The 22,957-nt window shown below is 44.5% G+C and overlaps 1 protein-coding gene and 1 pseudogene across 2 annotated transcripts in view; one reads left to right on the top strand and one right to left on the bottom strand.

Moving 5' to 3' along the window:
- The window catches only part of CRACDL (CRACD like), a 101,278-nt gene extending 81,357 nt beyond the window's left edge, over nucleotides 1-19,921 (top strand). Inside the window, exons 9-11 of one of the 2 annotated variants that reach the window (XM_068268186.1) lie at nucleotides 14,973-15,154; nucleotides 15,792-15,939; nucleotides 19,549-19,921. In XM_068268186.1, the coding sequence (XP_068124287.1) occupies nucleotides 14,973-15,154; nucleotides 15,792-15,939; nucleotides 19,549-19,694 (476 nt within the window). In that variant the 3' untranslated portion in view covers nucleotides 19,695-19,921. Of the gene's footprint in view, nucleotides 1-8,143; nucleotides 8,393-14,972; nucleotides 15,155-15,791; nucleotides 15,940-19,548 lie in introns of those variants that run through there. The other variant, XM_068268187.1, reaches the window with a different exon arrangement.
- On the bottom strand, nucleotides 716-2,366 carry LOC137546133 (double-stranded RNA-binding protein Staufen homolog 2 pseudogene; annotated as a pseudogene).
- Nucleotides 19,922-22,957: the final 3,036 nt, after the last annotated feature.

Here is a 22,957-nt window from a genome sequence, read left to right as displayed (position 1 = left end):
TCCTCTGCCTCTAATTCTTTAAGCCATAGACCCTGAACAAGCATGCAGATCGGAGGTCTATGACAAATTTGACAAGATTAACTGCATGTTTGTTTTAGGTGTGTGAGTTAGACCCTACTGACCAGAAAGATCAGCAGGACTTGTATCACATTGGAAGTATTGTCTCGCACTCACTAATGGATCAAACCCATAGTCTTTAAGAGGAGTGCAACAGCTGAAAAGTGGGATGATGCCCTCTATGCAGTATTCAACAAGGAAGAAAGCTGGCACATCCAAAATCAATCTTTATTAGTTCCATGTAAAAATATGGCCAGGCTGCTGCCCACAGACAGATACACATCACTAATAGCGAGTGTTTTAGAGGAGCCAGACTCCTGACTTCCTATGTAGAATTTAGTGCAGAAGCAAACAGATCTTTGCCTCAGAGCAAATATTGCCTCGACAAAGGGGCCCTACGCGGCTCCAAAACGTTGGCCATATTTTTACATGGAACTAATAAAGATTGATTTTGGATGTGCCAGCTTTCCTCCTTGTTAGATCAGCAGGACTGCCTGGCAGCTGATATTGTTTAAAATAAATATGGCAGCCTCCATAGGTTTCTTGCCTTGGGTTTCTTTTAAAAGGCCATATACTGAAAGCTGAGAAACTTCAAAATGTAAATAAAAACATTGTTTGATTTCCAAATCATGTTAGTATCAAAAAAAAGTCTGAACACTTTTTGGGGGGAGAAGGTATTAGTGATTTATTTCCTTGTAAACATACACTCTGTTGCGTGTTGATTGGTTTAGAAGGATGCAGTGGGGCTGCCCCAAACTCCATAGACCATGGCTTCTGGATCCTCACAGTCCTGAGACATGGCACCTGAGTTAGCCTGGGTACTGTATGCCTTCTCTCCACAAAGCTTGGCTTGTTCAATCAGTTCATTATCTAAAAGAGATACATCTATGGATTCAAGTCCTTCTTCTGAAAATTGTTCCAAGGCACGTAAAGCTGCCTGAAAGTCTTGAATGCCTGCCAGATATTCCAGCTGTTGGGAAGGTTGCACAGTGGATGCAGTACAAGTCTTGTAGTTGCCCCCAAATCCTACAGCCTCTGCAGTTGTGGGGTTGCCATTGGTCCAACGCTCCCTGGCAATAGCACCTGTGCAACTTTGGCTTGCTTGAGAACTAAAATAAGAGCTGGATAGTTGGCTCAACTCTTTGGATGACAGATAGCCAACAGCAGGTGCAGGCACAGTTTTACTTTGACTGGCTTCCATTTCTTGATAGATTTTGGGGGGGAGAGAAAGAATACCTTTAGGTGTGCCTGTTTGGTCAGAGGCCTCAGAACCTTGATCTCCACAGGTGCCCTGAACCTCACGTTGCTTTGCATTACTCTCTGCAACTGGAGTTGAAGCTTTATAGCCAAGCTGCAACAACAGGGCTTCTGCAGCATTCCGCTTCGCTGTCTTTTTGTCAGGACCAGTTCCAATGGCAGTTTGTGGTCCAACTTTTACCTGCATAATGAATTCTCTTCTGTGTTGAATTTCTCTATCTGACAGCAAGACAAACTCTGGTTCCTTCTCTTTCTTAGCCTGTTGAATCTGAACCAAGCGACTGATTGGATGCATCCCCTGGCCATATTCTGGGGAAACCTTTATAATTATTTTGGGTGCACTTTTTATGTAAATTCTTAGCTTCTCAACAATAGGAAGAGGTGGAAGTTTTCGCAACTCTTGCAGAACGGCAGCAGCAGCTCTTCTTTTGGCAAGCTTCTTGCTGTTTCCTTCTCCCTCAGCAGTGAATTCCCCCACAGTCACTCTGGTAACAAAACTCTTCCTGTGTGGAGGGCCACTTTCCCTGATCACCTCAAAACTGAGTGGAAGGTTGCGCTTCAGGGAAATTTCAAAGACCAAACTTATCTCTGATTTGTATGCATCTTTCTCTTCTTCTGGTCTCCTTCCAGTTTCTCCATTTACAGTTGATCTCTCCAGTATAAGCTTATTACTTAGCACATGTAGGGCTCTCAGTGCTGCATTGTGCCTTGCTGCCAGGAGGGTTTCTCCTTCCCCATAAAACGCACTGCTGCCCACTGTTAGCTGTACATTGAATGACTTTGGCTTTGAGCAGGGAGATCTCTGATTATACATGCCCTGGTAATTGAAGTTGGTGCGATGATTTGGAAGTGGTTTAGGATCTGAAGGCATGTAGATAGCAGGCACCCTCCTCTTCATGGCAAGGTCAGTCATTGGTATAATGCTACCTTTATCTGAGAGTCTTGACAAGTACATATTTCCATGCTATGGAGCAGCTTCTGGGTTGCTGATAATGTTTTTCACTCGTAAATAGTAAGTATGTAGATGACAGTTGTACTGGTTACTATTAAGCAGTTAGGTGTCAGGTGGTTAGTAGGCTGGAGCCAGTGAGCTCATGCAAGTACGGTATATAAGTAGTCCAGCAGGGTTTCAAATCATGTAAACCCTTGATTTGGAAATGGCACAAAGTAAATGTTGAAACTTTAGAAATATTATTACATTTTAAAGGTTATGTTATTATCATTGCTTTGAATTTGATGTCAGCTACTCATTTTATAAAAGTTGGGACAGGGGCATGTTTACCACTGTGTTGTATCACCTCCTTTAGCAACAATCTGTACATTTTCAGGAACTGAGGATACCAATTGCTGCAGTTTTAAAAGTGAAATGTTGTCCCATCCTTGGCTTGCATAGGATTTCTGGGTCCATTCTGTCTTATTTTTTTATTTCATAATTCAACCAAATATTTTCAGTGGGTTACAGATGTGGACTGCCTGCTGGATATTTCAGAGCTAATGTAAACTGGCTCCGTTCGTGGTTTTAAAAACACAAACAAATGCGGCAAAATGGGTTGCAGCTATTTTGTTAAAACTTTTAAAAATTGCAGTGTTTTTTACACAATTTTCATTCAAGTTAATGAGAACATTTTTTAAAAAAAGCCAGTGTGGACCAACCCTTATCAAAAAAAGTGGTATCAACCTCTGCTTCAAATTCACTTACAAAACTTTATTAAGGCTGCTTACACACCAAGACGTTACAGGCGCACGTTAGTGCGCCTGTAACGCTCCCCCAACGCACAGCAATGTAACACAAGTGGGCTGTTCACACAGCCCACGTTGCGTTACATGTATTGCTGCACGTTCTCCGCAAAGTGCAGCATGCTACGGCGTTGGAGCGGCTATAGCCGCGTTAGACTGTTTGCACATGCGCAGTGGGGGGCGGAGAGGAGGCGGGGAGAGCCAGCTACAGTAGCCGCGCACATGGCTACTTAATATTCACTGCACTGGCGGCCGCTGATTGGCCAGCGGGTCCACGTGATGCGGAGCGAGACACTCCGCATCACGTGGACCCGCTGGCCAATCAGCGCCACTCTAGGAGACATTATAGGAATCGAGCCGCCTAACGCGGCTCACTCTACCGTCGGCTCTTGCAGCACCATACGTTGTGTTAGGTGCACGTTATGCGACCTTAACGTAGCACCTAACGCAACGTCTTGGTGTGCAAGTAGCCTAAAGGTATATCACACTTAGCATGTTACTTCTGTATCAATTAAAACCATAAAACACGCTGCGGGTTATAATTAGCACAGCTGGCTGGGCCCATGCACTCAGCACTAACACATACCAATCACACGTGGGATCCCATCAACCATATTACTACTCTAATGACAGACTCCGAGTCTTCACAGCTAAAGTCCTTGGTTCCCCTGAATACCAGGGAATATAACTCAAGGGCTAAAATCTAATAATACGATGGTACCAATTGCCACTTCAGTACAGTTCCACCAACCCTTAGACCAGCCTTTTTCAACCTTGTTACCCTGGGAGAACCCATCAAGTAATTTGTGGATGTCGAACAACCCCTGCATTTGCGAGGGAAGTGAAGATTTATTTTGCAGGATTCATAGTCTTTAAAAGTGGATGCGAGTCTTGTTATTTAGCCCCCTTTCCATTTTTCTTTCTTAGGGCCGGTGCACATCAAAAAGCCCTAGCGTAAAAGCAAACGCTTAGCGCTTTTTAAAGGGATTTTTAAAGGCGATTCTAGGCAAGTGCCTGGCGATTTTCTAAGCATGCCTAGCGGTTTTTGGAGTGTTTTGGTGTAGCGTTTTTATGTTTTGTTAAAGTAGAGCTGTAACTGAACTGCTTCTGTAACAAAAACGCTTGGATCTAGCTCTTTTCAGAGCAATTTTCCACTTTCCTATACTTAACATTGAGGCTGATTCTCCTCAGAAATCAGCAAAAATGCTGCAGGACCCGGGTTTGCATTTGGGGAAAAAACAAATTGCTCTCGTGTGCACTATCCTATTGAAATACATTAGCCAAGCACTTTTCAAAGCGCAAGCCTTTTTTAAAATACTCAGAACCGGTCTTGGTGTGCACCAGCCCTTACAGTGTTTCCTACTATAGTTGCACGTTAGTACTGTTATTTATTGCTGTAGACCACACAATTATAGTGCCCTCCTATTAGTAGACTCTTTATTGCATCACTCTTTATTATGGTGCCGCTCTTTATACTGCCTCCCTATGCTATTATTCTGACCTCCAATTTAGTGCTTCTTTTTACAGTACCCCCCCCCCCCCATTGTTGTGTGCAGTATTATATTCCACCCACCACAGTTGAGCCAAGCATACAATAAGTGAAGAGGACACATATGAGTCATACATTTTATACTTTATCAGCCTACCACTGTCACGGAGGAGAAAATGCCAGAGAACCCCTGCAATGACCTTAAAGAGAAACCGGGACCAAGAATTGAACTTCATCCCAATCAGTAGCTGATACCCCCTTTCCCATGAGAAATCTATATTCCTTTTCACAAATCGGGGGCTCTGTATGGCTGATATTGTGATGAAACCCCTCGCACAGGAAACTGTGAGGACCATGGGCGGTCTGTGAACCTCGTTGCATTGTGGGAAATAGCTGTTTACAGCTGTTTAGAACTGCCAAAAAAGCAAGCAGCATCTACTTCCACTGACCTCTCCTGCCAGCAGTAAAAATGTCACCATGTGATAAATGTCAGAATGTAAATCAGGGAGAGGAAATATTTTACAATGGGCAAACACTGACTAAATCATTTATACATAATTATTGTAAAAATGAAGCACTTTTCTATTATTACATTATTTTCACTGGAGTTCCTGTTTAATGGGAACACACGGTGAGAGGGATATGGAGGCTGACCTGTTTATTTCCTTTTAAATAATGCACATTGCCTGGCTGTCCTGCTGGTCCTCTGCCTCTAATACTTTAAGCCATAGACCCTGCATAAGCAAATCAGATGTCTCTGACGAATATGACAAGATTTGCTGCATTCTTGTTCCAGGTGTGTATTTCAGACAACTGGTATTGTCTAAAAGGAAATAAATATGGCAGTGTCCATAGGTCTCACACCTCGGGTTCCTTGTAACCCATTAGCAGCTTCAATAGTTATCTTGTTTGGGATAAGTGCACTGCTTTTTACCTCAGTCAGCAGAAAATGTTGTAATGCAACTTCTTGGAATGCTTTGATCTCTCTCTGCTAGCAGAAAATATAGAAACTGAAAGCAGAAGTCCTACATTATTGTCTCACACTGCCCCCTAGTGACAGGTGGCCATAAATACACATTGCATCAGTACTAATTAGAAGCAAGGAAATGTAACCAGTATGGAATAAAAATGTGCTTAACCTCCCTAGCGTTCTGGACGAGCGCAGCTCGTCCAGCAAAACTTCCTGAAAGTGTTTTGGGCGAGCCGAGCTCGTCAATCCCGCCAGGGAGATTTCCTGTTTCTCTGCACCGCCCGCTGCAATTTTCCCTCATTAGAGGGATTCCCCAGGATGGCTGGATGCCTGACTGTACGCTGTGGATAGCGATCTGTGCTACCCCCAGCATACAGAACAAGCATCCAGCCACCCTGGGGAATCCCTGTGCAGCTGGCGAGGCAGAGAATGTGCTGCGTGCACATGCGGGTGTCCGCTCTGTGCAGGGGGATTCCCTATGCGGGCTGGTAGTGGCCGGCGGCGATCCCCTCTGTGCAGCAAGGGGGGGGGGGGGGGGTCCCCTGTTCTATGTTGGCTGGTAGTGGCCGGCGGGGACCCCCCTTCTGGGGGCGGGGGGGGGTGTCCCTGTCCTTTGCAGGCTGTGGGTGGCCGGTGGGGACCCCCCTTATGGGCGGGGGGGGGGGGGGTCCCCGTCCTTTGCGGGCTGTGGGTGGCCTTTCCCCCCCCATCCCCCATGCAAGCCCCCCCTTCCCCCTGAACCCCTTCCCTCGGTGTGAGTCCTGTTCTACTCACCCAGGCTGTCTCCAGCGGCGCCAGCAGAATCCCTTCTTTCTCTAACGCCGAAGTCCGGACCTGTGACGTTACTGCTACGAGGCTCGGTGACGTCACAAAGCCTCGTAGCGGTAATTACACAGAGCATGAGACTTCGGGGATGGAGGAAGAAGGGATTCTGCCGCCGCCGCTGGAGACAGCCTGGGTGAGTAGAACAGGACTCACACCGAGGGAAGGGGTCCAGGGGGGAGGGGGCTTGCACGGGGGATGGGAGGGGGGAGGGAAAGGCCACCCACAGCCCGCAAAGGACGGGGACCCCCCCCCCGCACAGAAGGGGGGTCCCCACCGGCCACTACCAGCCAGCATAGAACGGGGACACCCCACAGCCCGCAAAGGACGGGGCCCCCCTCCCTGCCCAGAAGGGGGTCCCCACCGGCCACCAACAGCCTGAAAAAAAACAGGGACACTTCCCCCCACCCCACCCGGCCGCACACAGCCTGGGGGAAGGTGTTGGGGGGTAGCTTGGCACCCCATTACTGACTACACTACACCTGGCACCCCATAACTGGCTTCACTGCACCTGGCACCCTATACCTGGCACCCTATACCTGGCTACACACCTGGCTACCTATACATCTGCCTACACACCTGGCTACCCTGACATCTGGCTACATGTGGCTCCCTATACACCTGGCTACACATCTGGGTATTATACTCACCATTGGCGTGCTGATCCCTCGTCGCGTACCTCTGATAGCTTCCCCAGTGCCTTCTTCCATGTCCCTGTGCGGATTTTGCTTCTCCCTCAGCGATGACCTGTCCCCCGGCGATTGGCGTTGATGACACCAGGGTCACACAGCGTCATCAACATCTCGCAGTAAACACTTTTTTTTAGTTGAATTCAATACAATAACCTGTATTGAATTCAATATTAAAAAAAAAATTATTGCAAAAAAAAAAAAAAAAAGTTGAAAATTATTGGAAATTAATTGAACCACTTCTTGCACGGAAATCCTGGGGAAATAAAACGACAGGGTGGTTAAATAAATTGGCCTGGAGCACTTGCAAGCCTCATAATAAATTAACTGCTAAAGGGTTAAGGAACCTTGGGGTTCCAGAGATCCCTGAGTGAGAAAGCCTGCCTTAAGCTGGCCACTAACGGTCCAATATCTAGCGAAAAATCGTTCAAGCGATTAGAAATTCTGATCGGATTGGTTGTAAATAATCTCCATTGGTGGACACAATCGATTATGAACGAGTGAAAAAAATGTCGCACAAATGAATTTTCGTCGAACGAAAATTTGGATTTTCTTGGTGGTCGTGATAGATAGGAAGCAAAGATTGGTTAGTTGATGGTGTAGTGAACGATTTTTCGTCCGATCAGAATTTCTGATCGCTCGAACGATTTTTCGCTAGAAATTGGACCATTAGTGTCCAGCTTTAGACTCTTACAACAGCCATACCATTGCAATATTTGAAGAAGGCAGTTTGGCATGTGATGCTGCAAAAACCTACAGTGGGATGCAAAAGTTTGGGCAACGTTGTTAATCATTATGATTTCCTGTATAAATCGTTGGTTGTTACGATACAAATGTCAGTTAAATATATCATATAGGAGACACACACTGTGATATTTCAGAAGTGAAATGAAGTTTATTGCATTTACAGAAAGTGTGCAATAATTGTTTAAATAAAATTAGGCAGGTGCATACATTTGGGCACTGTTGTCATTTTGATTGCAAAACCTTTGAAACTAATTATTGGAACTCAAATTGGCTTGGTAAGCTCAGTGACCCCTGTCCTACATACACAGGTAAATCCAATTATAAGAAATAGTATTTAAGAGGGTCAATTGTAAGTTTACCTCTTTTTCTCTGTAGAGTAGCAACATGGGGGTCTCAAAACAACTCTCAAATGATCTGAAGACAAAGATTGTTCACCATCAAGGTTTAGAGGAAGGATACAGAAAGCTTAGTTCAAGTTTAGGCTCGAAGTGGCAGACGAAGAAAAATCTCGGATAAACAGAAGTGACGAATGGTGAGAACAGTCAACCCACAGACCAGCACCAAAGACCTACAACATCATCTTGCTGCAGATGGAGTCACTGTGCATCGTTCAACCATTTCGGCACAAACCTGAATGAACTAGAGAGGTTTTGTAAAGAAGAATGGTCCAAAATACCTTCAACCAGAATCCAGACTCATTGGAATCTACAGGAAGCGTTTAGAGGCTGTAATTTCTGCAAAAGGAGGATCGACTAAATATTGATTTATTTTTTTGGTGCCCAAATTTATGCACCTGCCTAATTTTATTTAAACAATTATTGCACACTTTCTGTAAATCAATAAACTTCATTTCACTTCTCAAATATTACTGTGTGTCTCCTATATGATATATTTAACTGACTTTTTTATCGTAACAACCAACGATTTATACAGGAAATTCATGGCGATTAACAACGTTGCCCAAACTTTCGCATCCCACTGTATATATAGGTGTTCCCCTATTAACAAACTGGTTATGCGCTAGGAATTTGTAAGTTTCATTGATTGTAAGTCGAGTCATGCCTTATACATCGGAAAACGTAAAATAATGATTTACTTTCGGACAGCTTTGGATTTCGAAATTTAGCATAAACAATGTTTTTTTTATTTTGGTTTTTACATACTTTTATTTTATTTTTTTTAAAGAGTAACTGTCAGGTATAAAATCCAAACTCAATTCTCTATTTTTATCTGTTAAATAAGTAAAAAGGTTGCTTACTAGGCAATCCAAAAGTTCAAAATCAATCTTACTTTTCTTTTCAAATAGAGTATCGTTCCCCAGGTCTTCTGGCTCTTATTTGGTACATTTGCTGAACAAAAAAAATTGCAGTGCATGCTATATTTTTCTTCTATACTTTCCTCCCCTTCATTAGTTATTTCCCTCAGATGCAACTAATGCAGCCTGATTGGCTGAAGCCAATTTTTCTTTCCCTCCCATTTTCCCCTCCCACACCTCTGTTCCTCTCTGATTGGTCAAAATGATGATTTATGAAAATGCACTTCCTACTATAGAGCTGGGTGGGAGTGTCTGAAGACTGAGAGGTGGGCTGGCAATGCATACAGAATCAGAAAGGGGAGAAGAGTAAGGGAGGAAATCATATCCGGATTGGCTTCAATCAGATGGAATCCAAGATGGCAAATGACCGGAACAAAATTCTCTTTATTTACTATATGAAATTCACTGAAATCAAAATGTGGACAGTACAATACATCTGTTATGTAAGTAGAGCAAGTATTTAACTACTAATATATGTGATTTTTTTTTCTGAGATGGTATGGCTGACAGCTCCTCTTTAAAGAGAACCTGAGGTGGGGAGATGGGGGCATGGGACACAGAGGCATGTTCTCTGCCTCATGACATGCCTCTGTGTCCCCACACCACCGCTCTATGACCTCCCCCCCTGCCGCACTATAGCTCCCCGAGATTAGCGACCATGTTTGTCGCTATCTTGGAGGTAAACACAGGGAGAAGGATTCCCTGCTCAAAACCAGGGCTGTGGAGTCTGCACAAAAATCTTCCTACTCCTCAGTTTCTGAAACCACGACTCCGGCTCCAACTCCGGGTACCCAAAATTGCTCAGACTCCGACTCCTCGACTCCGACTCCTTAGCCTAATACTTAACAGGGCTGTGGATTTTGTACAAAAATCATGCGACTCCGACTCTGGGTGCCCAAAATTACTCCAACTCCTCGACTCAGACTCCAATTCCGACTCCACAGCCCTGCTCAAAACAACCACCAGGGGCATTCCTGCAGGGTTTCTAGTGCTGCCATTGGACAGCTCTCTCTCCCTGGCCGCACCCCCTGCCGCTCCCTGCATGCTGCGAGAGACGCAGAATCTCTTCTTTCAGCGTCGCGACCTACAGGTCACAAAAGTGAAAGTGGGCCAGTGCGGCCCACAGGAGCAGCGGGGGGCAGCGTTTTTTGCGGCTATCTGATCCTCTCCACCCCCCGAATCAGGTAGCCTACTTTTTTTTTTTTTTTTTTTTAATTGAGCCCACCTCGGGCTCTCTTACAACAGTTAGTAAACAGAATTGTGTACAGCACTCACAGATAATAAGGCAGTCATTCCCCCATCAGTGGCGTAGCTACAGAGCTGTGGGTCCCGATGCAAGTTTCACAATGGGGCCCCCCAAGCAATCTATACATAACCATTGATACAGCGCCCCAAAACCTGCCAATGGCAACTACAGTGTCAGAGGTGCAAGAAGGGGATGGGAAACAGCTTGTTAATGTTTACCACTATTCAAAGTCTCTATAGAAGTGATTATTATGAGCACAGGACCAATAGAGAGCTAATACTAAAGTTGAGGGAGGGCCCCTCTGGCTCAAGGGCCCCGATGCGGTCGCTACCTCTGCACCCCCTATTGCTACGCCCCTGCCCAAAATAGATGTAATCTGGAAGCAGCGGTTCCCCCAACATACACAATCTGGAAGGGGTTCCCCAAAAATACACTTACTTTGGCAGCTGTTTCCCAAAATACAATTAATATGGCAGCTGCGGTTCCCCAAATATAGTTAATCTGACAGCAGTTACCCCAAATTAGGTGCCCCCAGCAGGGGTCTAGTCCTGGGAAAAGAAGAGAGTGGACTCACTTGGAAAATCCATGCGCCGCGCCAAAAAAATGGGCGTGGTCAAGCATACCGTGGGCGTGGTCATGGGTGGGGCCAAATATACATGACCGTAGCAGTGATGTAAAAGGTCTGCCGAGGAAGTTTGAGCTCTGCCGTAGTGTATCCCCCAAAAATAGATGTAATCTGACAGCATTTCACCAAAAAGACACATAATCTGGTAGAAGTTCCTCCAAAATACAGATACTATGGCAGTGGTTACCCCAAAATAGACAATGTGGCAGCAGCAGTTCCCCCAACATACGCATAATTTGGAAGCAGTTCCCCAAAATACGCGAAACCTGGCAGCGGAACACCCAAAATACACGCAACACCCAAAATACATATCTGGCAGCAGTGGTCCCCCAAACATACACAATATGGCAGCAGTTCCCCAAAATACACGTAATCTGGCAGCAGCCGTTCCCCTAACATACACATAATCTGGCAGCTGTTACCCAAAATACATAACAGCGGTTCAACAAAATGCAGCAGTTCCCCCAAAATAGGTACCCCCAGCATAGGTAGCCAGGCCTATAGGTGTCCCCAGTATAAGTAGCCATGAGTATAGTAGTCCCCAGTATATGTAGCCAGAGGTATAGTTGCCTAGTATATGTAGCCAGGGGTATATGTGCCTAGTATATGTAGCCAGGGGTATATGTGCCTAGTATATGTAGCCAGGGGTATATGTGCCCAGTATATATAGCCAGTGGGATATGTGCCCAGTATATATAGGCAGAGGTATATGTGCCAGTATATGTAGCCAGTGGGATATGTGCCCAGTATATGTAGCCAGGGGTATATGTGCTCAGTATATGTAGCCAGGGGTATATGTAGCCAGGGGTATATGTGCCCAGTATATGTAGCCAGGGGTATATGTGCCCAGTATATGTAGCCAGGGGTATATGTGCCCAGTATATGTAGCCAGGGGTATATGTGCCCAGTATATGTAGCCAGGGGTATATGTGCCCAGTATATATAGCCAGTGGGATATGTGCCCAGTGTATATAGCCAGTGGGATATGTCCCCAGTATATGTAGGCAGGGGTATATGTCCCCAGCTAGCCAGGTGTGCCCTCAGCAGGAGGGGAGCAGCGCAGAGAAGGCGAGCTATGGGGACAGCGGGGAAGGGCGGACGTCTCCCCCCCCCCCCCCCCCTTCCCTCACCTTCGTGCTCCCCTTCCTGCCTCTCCCCTCCAGTGTTTTCAAGTGTCGGGCCGGCGGCAAAAGTGGGCGGAGACTCTTGTCCTCTCTATAGTATGGCACCTGTGCCCTCTTTATTAGTGTGGCACGCTATGTCCCCCTTAACAGGCTTGGCCCCCTTTATCCCACTTGTTAGCTCCCATGTGCCCTTGTTAACAAGTGTGGCCCCCATTTCTGTAGCTGCTTGGTCCCCCCTGTTTGGTTGGCTGCAATGTCTCCCTTGTTTGTGTGCTGCTTTGTCCCCCCTTTCTGTGGCTGCATTGTCCCCCCTTTCTGTGGCTGCATTGTCCATTTGTGTGCCGCTTTGTCCCCCATTGCTGTGGCTGCTTTCTCCCCACTTTCTGTTGCTGCTTTGTCTGTTAGCGTGCTGCTTTGTCCCCCATTGTTGTGGCTGCTTTGTCCCAACTTTCTGTTGCTACTTTGTCCCCCCTTTCTGTTGCTGCTTTGTGTGCTGCTTTGTCCCCGTTTCTGTGGCTGTTTTGTTCCACCTCTCTGTGGCTGCTTTGTCCCCCGTTTGTGTGCTGCTTTGTCCCTTTTTAATGTGGCTGCTTTGCCGTTTGTGTGCTGCTTAGTTCATTGGTGTCAGTGCAGGGAAAAACCTCCCCCCATACTTACCATCTGACGTCCTTTCCTCCTCCTTGAAGCTGGGATTGTTCTTGAACTCCCGTGCGTGCCGGAACTATAGAGCTGGCTTCGGGTGATGCGGTTACCATACGAGATAGGGACTGTAGGCATTCAAATACGCCCTATCCGGAATGATCCCTTCGAGTGTATAAATACAGGCAAGGCTTGCGGGAATACATAGAGTTGTGTGATGGAGCTTAAAGAAAATGGATGCTGCTAGCAGCATTTCTTTATCAGCTTATAACTGTAGATATTTATAAAGTGCTGAAACATTTTTGCAGCACTACTCTGAGAACACTGAATAGTTCATATTTGTCAATGGTTTAGCATTAAAAATCACAATCCTACCACAGTAGGTCCAGTTTTGTGGTGAAGCAAATAACCTAACCAGTGAAGTGTGGGTTGTGTATTGAAACCCATGCAAGTTTGGGAAGCATATACATGTGATAATGTTCTGGCTGGTATCTACAGTGGTTTGCAAAAGTATTCAGCCCCCTTGAAGTGTTCCACATTTTGTCATATTACTGCCACAAACATGAATCAATTTTATTGGAATTCCACATGAAAGACCAATACAAAGTGGTGTACACGTGAGAAGTGGATCGAAAATCATACATCATTCCAAACATTTAAAAAAAACAAAACTGCAAAGTGGGGTGTGCGTAATTATTCAGCCCCCTGAGTCAATACTTTGTAGAACCACCTTTTGCTGCAATTACAGCTGCCAGTCTTTTAGGGTATGTCTCTGCCAGCTTTGCACATCTAGAGACTGAAATCCTTGCCCATTCTTCTTTGCAAAACAGCTCTAGCTCAGTCAGATTAGATGGACAACGTTTGAACAGCAGTTTTCAGATCTTGCCACAGATTCTCGATTGGATTTAGATCTGGACTTTGACTGGGCCATTCTAACACATGGATATGTTTTGTTTTAAACCATTCCATTGTTGCCCTGGCTTTATGTTTAGGGTCGTTGTCCTGCTGGAAGGTGAACCTCCGCCCCAGTCTCAAGTCTTTTGCAGACTGCAAGAGGTTTTCTTCCAAGATTGCCCTGTATTTGTCTCTCTCCATCTTCCCATCAACTCTGATCAGCTTCCCTGTCCCTGCTGAAGAGAAGCACCCCCAGTGCATGATGCTGCCACCACCATATTTGACAGTGGGGATGGTGTGTTCAGAGTGATGCGCAGTGTTAGTTTTCCACCACACATAACGTTTTGCATTTTGGCCAAAAAGCTCAATTTTGGTCTCATCTGACCAGAGCACCTTCTTCCACATGATTGCTGTGTCCCCCACACGGCTTGTGGCAAACTGCAAACGGGACTTATGCTTTTCTGTTAACAATGGCTTTCTTCTTGCCACTCTTCCATAAAGGCCAACTTTGTGCAGTGCACGACTAATAGCTGTCCTATGGACAGATTCCCCCACCTGAGCTGTAGATCTCTGCAGCTCATCCAGAGTCACCATGGGCATCTGCGCTGCATTTCTGATCAGCGCTCTCCTTGTTCGGCCTGTGAGTTTAAGTGGACGGCCTTGTATTGGTAGGTTTACAGTTGTGACATTCGCCTTCTATTTCTGAATGATTGCTTAAAGAGTGCTCCGTGGGATGTTCAAGGCTTTGGAAATCTTTTTGTAGCCTAAGCGTGCTTTAAATTTCTCAATAACTTGATCCCTGACCTGTCTTGTGTGTTCTTTGGACTTCATGGTGTTGTAGCTCCCAATATTCTCTTAGATAACCTCTGAGGCCGTCACAAAGCAGCTGTATTTGTACTGACATTAGCTTACACATAGGTGCACTCTATTTAGTCATTAGCACTCTTCAGGCAATGTCTATGGGCAACTGACTGCACTCAGACCAAAGGGGGCTGAATAATTACGCACACCCCACTTTGCAGTTATTTATTTGTAAAAAAATGTTTGGAATCATGTATGATTTTTGTTCCACTTCTCACGTGTACACCACTTTGTGTTGGTCTTCCATGTGGAATTCCAATAAAATTGATTCGTGTGTGTGTGACAGTAATATGACAAAATATGGAAAACTTCAACAGGGCCGAATACTTTGGCAAACCTCTGTAAATCTGGTGCTCCAGTGCTAACCACTTTGCCATCATGCCACCCATTCCATTGTTTTCCTGTACAATTGCAGGAAATAAATAACAGTACATAAATGGTAACATAAAAGGTTAATGCAGTGCATTATCACTGTTAAATGTTGGCTTTGTTCTTATCAGAGAAATCAAAAGCACCAGTAACAGCAGAGGACCCTGGTAAGGGAGTGGAAGGCAAAGGGCAACAGCCCTCCTGGATGTCCATGGCAAGGCAGAAGCAGCTGAGCTTTAAGGAAAAACACCCCATCTATGAACAAAAAACCCCAAGGCAAGAAGCGGAAAGACAGAACAAAGACCGAACAGAGGTAACTTTTGTAAAACTCTATTGAAAATATCATTGCAGAAGCAAAATTCAACGCGAGAACCATTCTCAGTGATGAAACTTTTGGTAACTCTCTTTGGCAAAGATAAATAAAAACATAAAACACATCTTCTAGCATTAAAGTTTATACGTGCAATTTATTTGGATAATTTAGAGGGGAACACCATTACAGGCTAATTGACCAAGCATGATGAGTTTACTTTGTAAATGGTACAAATTTTCAGGCTTTGCTAATTCGCTACTTGCACTTATGGGATTTGTCAGCTGATGCCTATTTCACTAACTGTTACCACGTTTGCACAATTTCTCTTGTAACCACCTTGATAATCAGCCATGGGAAGGTGCATTTGTTTGTGTTCTTTTGTTGGTTTTCATGTATTCTGATGCATGTATTCTGAATTGATCAGTGTTTTATTTCAAACACTGTGCAATGCTAAAAACATAATGAGAGATGTCTAGTTGCACACAAACTGCAGATAAAGCACAATCCCATGGCTAGCACCCAGGTTATTTTAGCCTTCAACATAATACCTTGAAGGTGTGTTGCTTTTATTGAGGCTGGTATGGGAATCACTGTACATTGTTCAGTACTAAAACAGTTTTTTCACATTGTATTCAAGGTTCCTTTGAAGCAGCAAATTGAGCAAAGCCAGAACAAAATCCCACCGGCAGCAGATGCAGCTACTACAGAAAAACATGGGCAAGAAACAAAATCTGAAATGGTAGAACCAAGACAACGGGCGAACACATTGCCACATATTGTACCTGGTGAGAGAGAGCTTCTTTAATGAATGTTTTTCTGTGTAAAGAACAGAACCCACTAACCACACTTTTCTTACAATTTAGTTATAGTGGGACCAAAACTAACATTTCAGTAACTGCTCTGTTACATAAAAGAACATTTGAAAGCATGCCCACACATTCCCTGTGTGTAAACTTTTATTTTCCCTGCAGAGTGCAGGAGAAGCTTGCTTATCTATTGTCATTGGCAAAGGCAAATGTAATCATTTAATGTAAAGGAATGTGTCTTCACTCTGCCCCCCTTCCTTTGCTGAACAGGCACATTGCCCTGGCAACAGCTTGACTTCAGCAGCAGATGAAGCAGGAAGAGTGAAAACACATGCCTCAGAGAGTATCATCTGGAATGCTTATATTTATGATGAGCAAGCTTCTCCTGTTCTCTACAGGAAAATAAAGGTTTTTACACACGGGATATGTGGAAATGCTTTCAAATGTTCTTTTATGTAACTAAGAGTAGTTTCTAAAATTGTATTTTTAGGAGTATACTCCCACTTTTAAGGGATGTAGTATTTTTCACATTTCTATTTACTATTTTTCAGAGTAAGATGATTTTTACATGTTTTAATGGTGTAAATGTAGTAACAATATTACCCCTGAATATTTCAAATGTACATTGTGAAGCCAGCAGGTGGAGATCGAGACTGAAAGGTTCGATATACAATTTACAACCCTGGTATGAGATCTGTTTACATAATACTGAAGACTAGAGAATTGTACAGGAATTACTTACCGTATATACTTGAATATAAGTCAGTCTCGAGTATAAGTCGATCCCAATATTTGACCCTCTTATGCTGAAATTTTTTAATGATTCAAGTATGTCTATCCAGCAAAGTTAATAGCTGCACTTGGGAACCATGAGGGGTTAATGGCTGCATAAAGTATTGTAGCCATTAACCCCTCCTTGCCCCCAAGTGCAGCCATAAACTCCTTGAGGACCCTTACGTGCAGCTTTTAACGCTCTAAACTGTGCCCTTGCTTCCAATCATTGTTGCCAGTGTCTGTGTCCTCCTGGTTCCCCTTTCAGTGTGTCCAGTATCTGCATCCCCCTGCTCACCCTATCAGTGTGCCTATTGTGGCCAGTGTTGTGAATTATACACTCTCCTCCCCCTGCATTGTGGCCAGTCAATTGTGACTATCCCCCCTCCTCCCTCCATTGTGGCCAGTGACCTGATTAAACATCCCCCCGCCTAATATTGTGACCTGTGATTGTAACTGTCCCCCACCCACCTCTGTTGTGGCCACTGTTGTAAAGTAAAGTAAAATATTACCTGCAACCCCCTCCCCCACCCGATCTGCGAGCTGCAGCAGCCAGCATACCTTATTATGTATAATCATATTCACAGCCCTGCCAGAAGCCTCCATTCATGAATCCACAGCGTCCTATCTCTGCCACACGCTGGTCTTCCGGCCACCAAAGTTGTGTGAGTCCGAGCTACACTAATATGCAGACCAGCATGTGAGAGGTGATAGAACTCTACGCCTGGTGTTGGATTTCTTGAATGGAGGTACACTGGCCTGCTGCCTCTCGGGGGGGGGGGGGGGGGGGGGGGGCTGCGGGTGATATTTTATTCTACAACACTGACCACAATGGAGGGCGGATATTTACAGAACACTGCGCTGCGGAAAGGGAGGGAGAAAGTGGTGTCTCCTCCCCCCCAATCCCAGCTATAGGGGGACAAATTTAGAATTGACTTGAGTATAAGGCGAATTTATACTGTCAGTCTACAATTTCTTGACTCAGTCTAGTATATATGGTACCTCTTTCTTTCTATCCAGCCTCCTTTTTCCTGCACTCTCAAACAGGTTGTCTTATTCTGCTTGCATGGGATGCCACAAAGCAAGTAGTAGATGCTGTTTTGAACTGTAAAGAAACACAGTACATATTGCACTTATTAGGAAGATCTGCAAAATTATGATAACACACTGCCTAGAAAGGGAGATTAATTTACACTGAGAGGTTTTTCCTTTTGTGCATGAGTAAATCAGTGAGTGGGTGTGAGTGAATGAGGGATTGTGTAGGCATAGTATATAATATGATCTTTGCATTGCCGGTTGCCAGCTTAGTGTTAGAGCTCCCTGGCTACTTTGCAACTCATGACTTTTTGCAAAAGACACAATTATAATATTCCAATGTATTTTGATTTCCTTATAGTCATAAAAAGATTTTCCTATAAAGATGCAGACAAAATACACTGAAAGCCTGATGTTTTGGGGTATTTTACTTTTACAATTAATATTAGTCTGTGTGGTTTTCTTATCCAAGCTCAGAAAAATTACAAACTGAAAATAGAAGCGCCATCCCGCAGAACTAATGCTTACGATTTGTGGAGTTAAATGATAGCACTCCTGCCTTGCAGTGCTAGTGTCCCTGGTTTAAATCTGAGCCAGGACACTGTATAGCGTTTATATGTTCTTCCAGTGTTTACTTGGGTTTCCTCAGGGCACAACAGTCTATTAACACCTTCAAATTTATGGTAGGGATGTTAGACTATTACTTCAGTATGGACTAGATGTGAGTTCCGCCGTTTGGTAAAATGTCCACGTACCGGTACTCAGTAAAGCACTGCAGAAGATGTCAGCGCTATATATAGAGTAAGAATAATTAACAATTTTTCAGTCAACCAGCTGGGAAAACTGCCAAGAAAGATTCTTTTGGCAGTGTTGGGTTAGTAAAACTACCCTGAATTTAGTGAAGAAATGTCCTTTATGCTTGCATTTAAGCCAATAGCAAACCTTTCCTAAATAACTCATCCCACAAGATTTCTAATTCTAGTCTGATAAAGTCTAGTTCACACTTTCATTATGTCAAGTCTAGTTCACACTTTCATTATGTCATGGCTAGACTTTTGCAGTGCCCTCTACATAGGCCTTCTACACAAGAATCTGCAATTCATACAGCTAGCATAGAATGTGGTTTCCAGTCTGCTAACTAAACATTCCTACTACTGAAAGGTAACACCAATTCTTTCCTTCCTTCACTGGTTAACCATAAAATGGAGATTTTTTTTTTTTTTTTTGAAGATTGGCCTACTAACATTTAAAGCCTCATACAATTTAGGCCTCAGCTATTTGAGAGTTGTAGAAACCTCAGATCATTAGAAACGAATAATCTAGGCATCCTTGGAGTATGTATATCCAAGTATTCTGTTATGCAGCTCCTACCTATGGAGTTTTTTACCGCACTCAGTCTGGACAGTTCCAGTCCTGGTGTAGATGGATTGTACTTTTATTGCAGCACTAGCTAAAGAGCCCACCGTTTTAATGGCACTAGGCAACGGCCGCGCCCCCCGCAATGCCTGCATGGCAGTGACCCACATGTGTGCCCTACGCCCTTCTACAAGTGCTGCCAAAAGCCCGCCCATGCCTATGTGCCGCACTTACGCACCAGGCACACATGGACAGGGATATTATAGGATACACGTTCACTGTAAATAATGGAAATTGCAGCACTTTCATTTTTGTAAATAAATAAATAAATAAACTAATGTAGAAAAAAAAATTGGCTGTTTGGCTTTGGTGCATGTGGCCTGTTTGGTAGTACATAACATTAATATCACTATTTGCCATTTACAGGTACACCGCTATCCCTGCTGACAGATAAAGAAGAAAAGGTACCATACAAGCGACAAACTCTCTCGGGTTCTGAGGCACCGTCTTGGATGGAGCTGGCTAAAAAGAAATCCCAGGCCTGGAGTGACATGCCTCAGATCATTAAATAAGAGAATAAAGCACTCCTTTTTATACATTCTGTCTTGACTAGCCACACGCACACCTCGCAGAAGCACAAAATATAATGGATCAAGAAATGGGAACCTCCAAAAGTTTTTTTTCAATCAGTTCTGTTACTACAGGTGTTAAATTATGGAACTACAATGTACGAGCTTCTACTTGTAAATTATTTTTCTGAGGCTGTATGTTAGAAAGTAAAACAAACGATTTATCTCCACCTTTCTTGGTCATTTCTGGTTTGCTTTCATCTATATTCACTTACAGCTATTTTCCCCGTTGGTCCCTTTCCTGTAAAGTACTGACTCCGCTAGGCCTATATCAGTAGCATGTTTACTGTAACTAATGTGGGAAGTGTCAGACAGAGGTAAACCGGGTCCACCAATAAAATTATGTCTAAGGCAGGGAACACACTTGACTGTTTTAGTTTCGAGCTCATGTTAATCAATGGGCTAGTTCACACTTAGTTTTTTTTCTGCATGTCAAAAAACACATTGACACCCTGCAGGATAATTCTGCACATTTTGTCAGTTTTCTGTATCAATTACATTAGCCGCTGTGAAAAAAGCATGCATTTTTACACACACACACACACACACACACACACACACACACACACACACACCACACACACACACACCACACACACCACACACCACACACCACACACACACACACACCAGAAAACAGATGCAGAGCAGTAAACAGATGCAGAGCAGTAAACAGATGCAGAGCAGTAAACAGATGCAGAGCAGTAAACAGATGCAGAGCAGTAAACAGATGCAGAGCAGTAAACAGATGCAGAGCAGTAAACAGATGCAGAGCAGTAAACAGATGCAGAGCAGTAAACAGATGCAGAGCAGTAAACAGATGCAGAGCAGTAAACAGATGCAGAGCAGTAAACAGATGCAGATTAGTAAACAGATGCAGATTAGTAAACAGATGCAGATTAGTAAACAGATGCAGATTAGTAAACAGATGCAGAGCAGTAAACAGATGCAGAGCAGTAAACAGATGCAGAGCAGTAAACCGATGCAGAGCAGTAAACCGATGCAGAGCAGTAAACCGATGCAGAGCAGTAAACCGATGCAGAGCAGTAAACCGATGCAGAGCAGTAAACCGATGCAGAGCAGTAAACCGATGCAGAGCAGTAAACCGATGCAGAGCAGTAAACCGATGCAGAGCAGTAAACCGATGCAGAGCAGTAAACCGATGCAGAGCAGTAAACCGATGCAGAGCAGTAAACCGATGCAGAGCAGTAAACCGATGCAGAGCAGTAAACCGATGCAGAGCAGTAAACCGATGCAGAGCAGTAAACCGATGCAGAGCAGTAAACCGATGCAGATTAGTAAACCGATGCAGATTAGTAAACCGATGCAGATTAGTAAACAGATGCAGATTAGTAAACAGATGCAGATTAGTAAACCGATGCAGAGCAGTAAACCGATGCAGAGCAGTAAACCGATGCAGAGCAGTAAACCGATGCAGAGCAGTAAACCGATGCAGAGCAGTAAACCGATGCAGAGCAGTAAACCGATGCAGAGCAGTAAACCGATGCAGAGCAGTAAACCGATGCAGAGCAGTAAACCGATGCAGAGCAGTAAACCGATGCAGAGCAGTAAACCGATGCAGAGCAGTAAACCGATGCAGAGCAGTAAACCGATGCAGAGCAGTAAACCGATGCAGAGCAGTAAACCGATGCAGAGCAGTAAACCGATGCAGAGCAGTAAACCGATGCAGAGCAGTAAACCGATGCAGAGCAGTAAACCGATGCAGAGCAGTAAACCGATGCAGAGCAGTAAACAGATGCAGAGCAGTAAACAGATGCAGAGCAGTAAACAGATGCAGAGCAGTAAACACATGCAGAAAAATGCGCGCAGAAAACCGAAAGACAAGTGTGTCCCCTGCCTAAAAAAATGCATACAGTATATATTTCGTACAGCATGTGGCAATTCAGTGTTTAACTTTTTTTTTCTCCTGATCCTTATAACCCAGATACATAATCCATTAAAATCTTAGTATGTAATTTACTAAACCAAGGGACTGCATATTCCCTCAGTTTATTGCTGTCACAATCTCCTAAACAGCAGGTGAGTGGCTGAGGTAAACATTGAGGTTCTGTATTCCAGGAGCCATGTTTCCATATTCATCCCCAATCGTTGCACTCCTCAGAGAACTGGCCAGCCACTTGGAAGCCCCTCTGAGCTCCTGATCATGATAGTGGTGAGGATAGTTGACGTGTAGTATGCTGCAGGCAACTTACAAGAAGAAGAAACATAAAGATGAAGTCAGAAGGGTTGCAGAAGAAACCAAGGAGTCAAAAAATATAGAAAAAACACTGGTGGAGGCGTCCTTAAAGATATGATAATACTAGATGTTATATATATGAGAAGCATAATTTCTTACCTTCTCAGAAGGAAAAACCATTAATGGAAAAACAAATGTTTGTTCATGGACGGTAGACACCATGTGTCATGGGACTTGGCCCACTTCCTCAGGCCAATACAAGTGCCTGTAGAACATTTGGTTACTAATGTGAGCACCTGAAATTTAGTAGTATTGGCCATTTCTAGCCTTTTTGTCACTCCAGGCAAAAACTCCTGTATCATCCAGTGTCACCTTTAGTGCAGCAAAAGCTGAGTGCCCACCAGTGCTGTGCCTCAGCTTGGGACAGAAAGGGCCTAGGCACAGTGGGACAAAGGGATGCACAGGTGGGCAGAGGTAGCACAATGGTACAGAAGGAGGTACAAGAGGACAGGAGTCACACAGGGAGACAGATGGAGGCAAAAAGGGGCGCTGAAGGAGGGACAGGAGCCACACAAGGGGACAGAAGGAGGCAGAGGGTGACTGAAAGAGGGACAGAAGGAGGCACAAAGGAGGACAGAAGGATGCACAGGGGAACAGAAGGAGGTACAGGGGGCCTGAAGGAGGCATAGAGGGACAGAGGGAGGCAGGGGGATAGGAGGAGGTACATGGAGATAGGAGGCACAGGGGGGCTGAAGGAGACACAAATGGGGACAGAAGGAGGAAGGGGGAGGTGGCACAGAGGAATAAGGTGGTGGCTGCCTGCAACTTACACTATCCGAACCTTGTGATGTCTGCTCCCTAAGAGGACACTGAGCAGGGACGGTTAAAGTACCGCAGGCTTAGATGGCGGTTGCAAATTTTGCAACCCACCCTTGTTAGTATAATACTTATACACGTGTGCTTACATCCCATTGTCTAACAGTACACCATTGGGCTCCTGGTCTCTCTC

The sequence above is a fragment of the Hyperolius riggenbachi genome, chromosome 2 (genome assembly GCF_040937935.1).
Source record: "Hyperolius riggenbachi isolate aHypRig1 chromosome 2, aHypRig1.pri, whole genome shotgun sequence".
Classification (NCBI taxonomy): domain Eukaryota; kingdom Metazoa; phylum Chordata; class Amphibia; order Anura; family Hyperoliidae; genus Hyperolius; species Hyperolius riggenbachi.
Note: the sequence above shows the minus strand (reverse complement) of the source record. Positions and strands in the feature narration are given on the sequence as shown.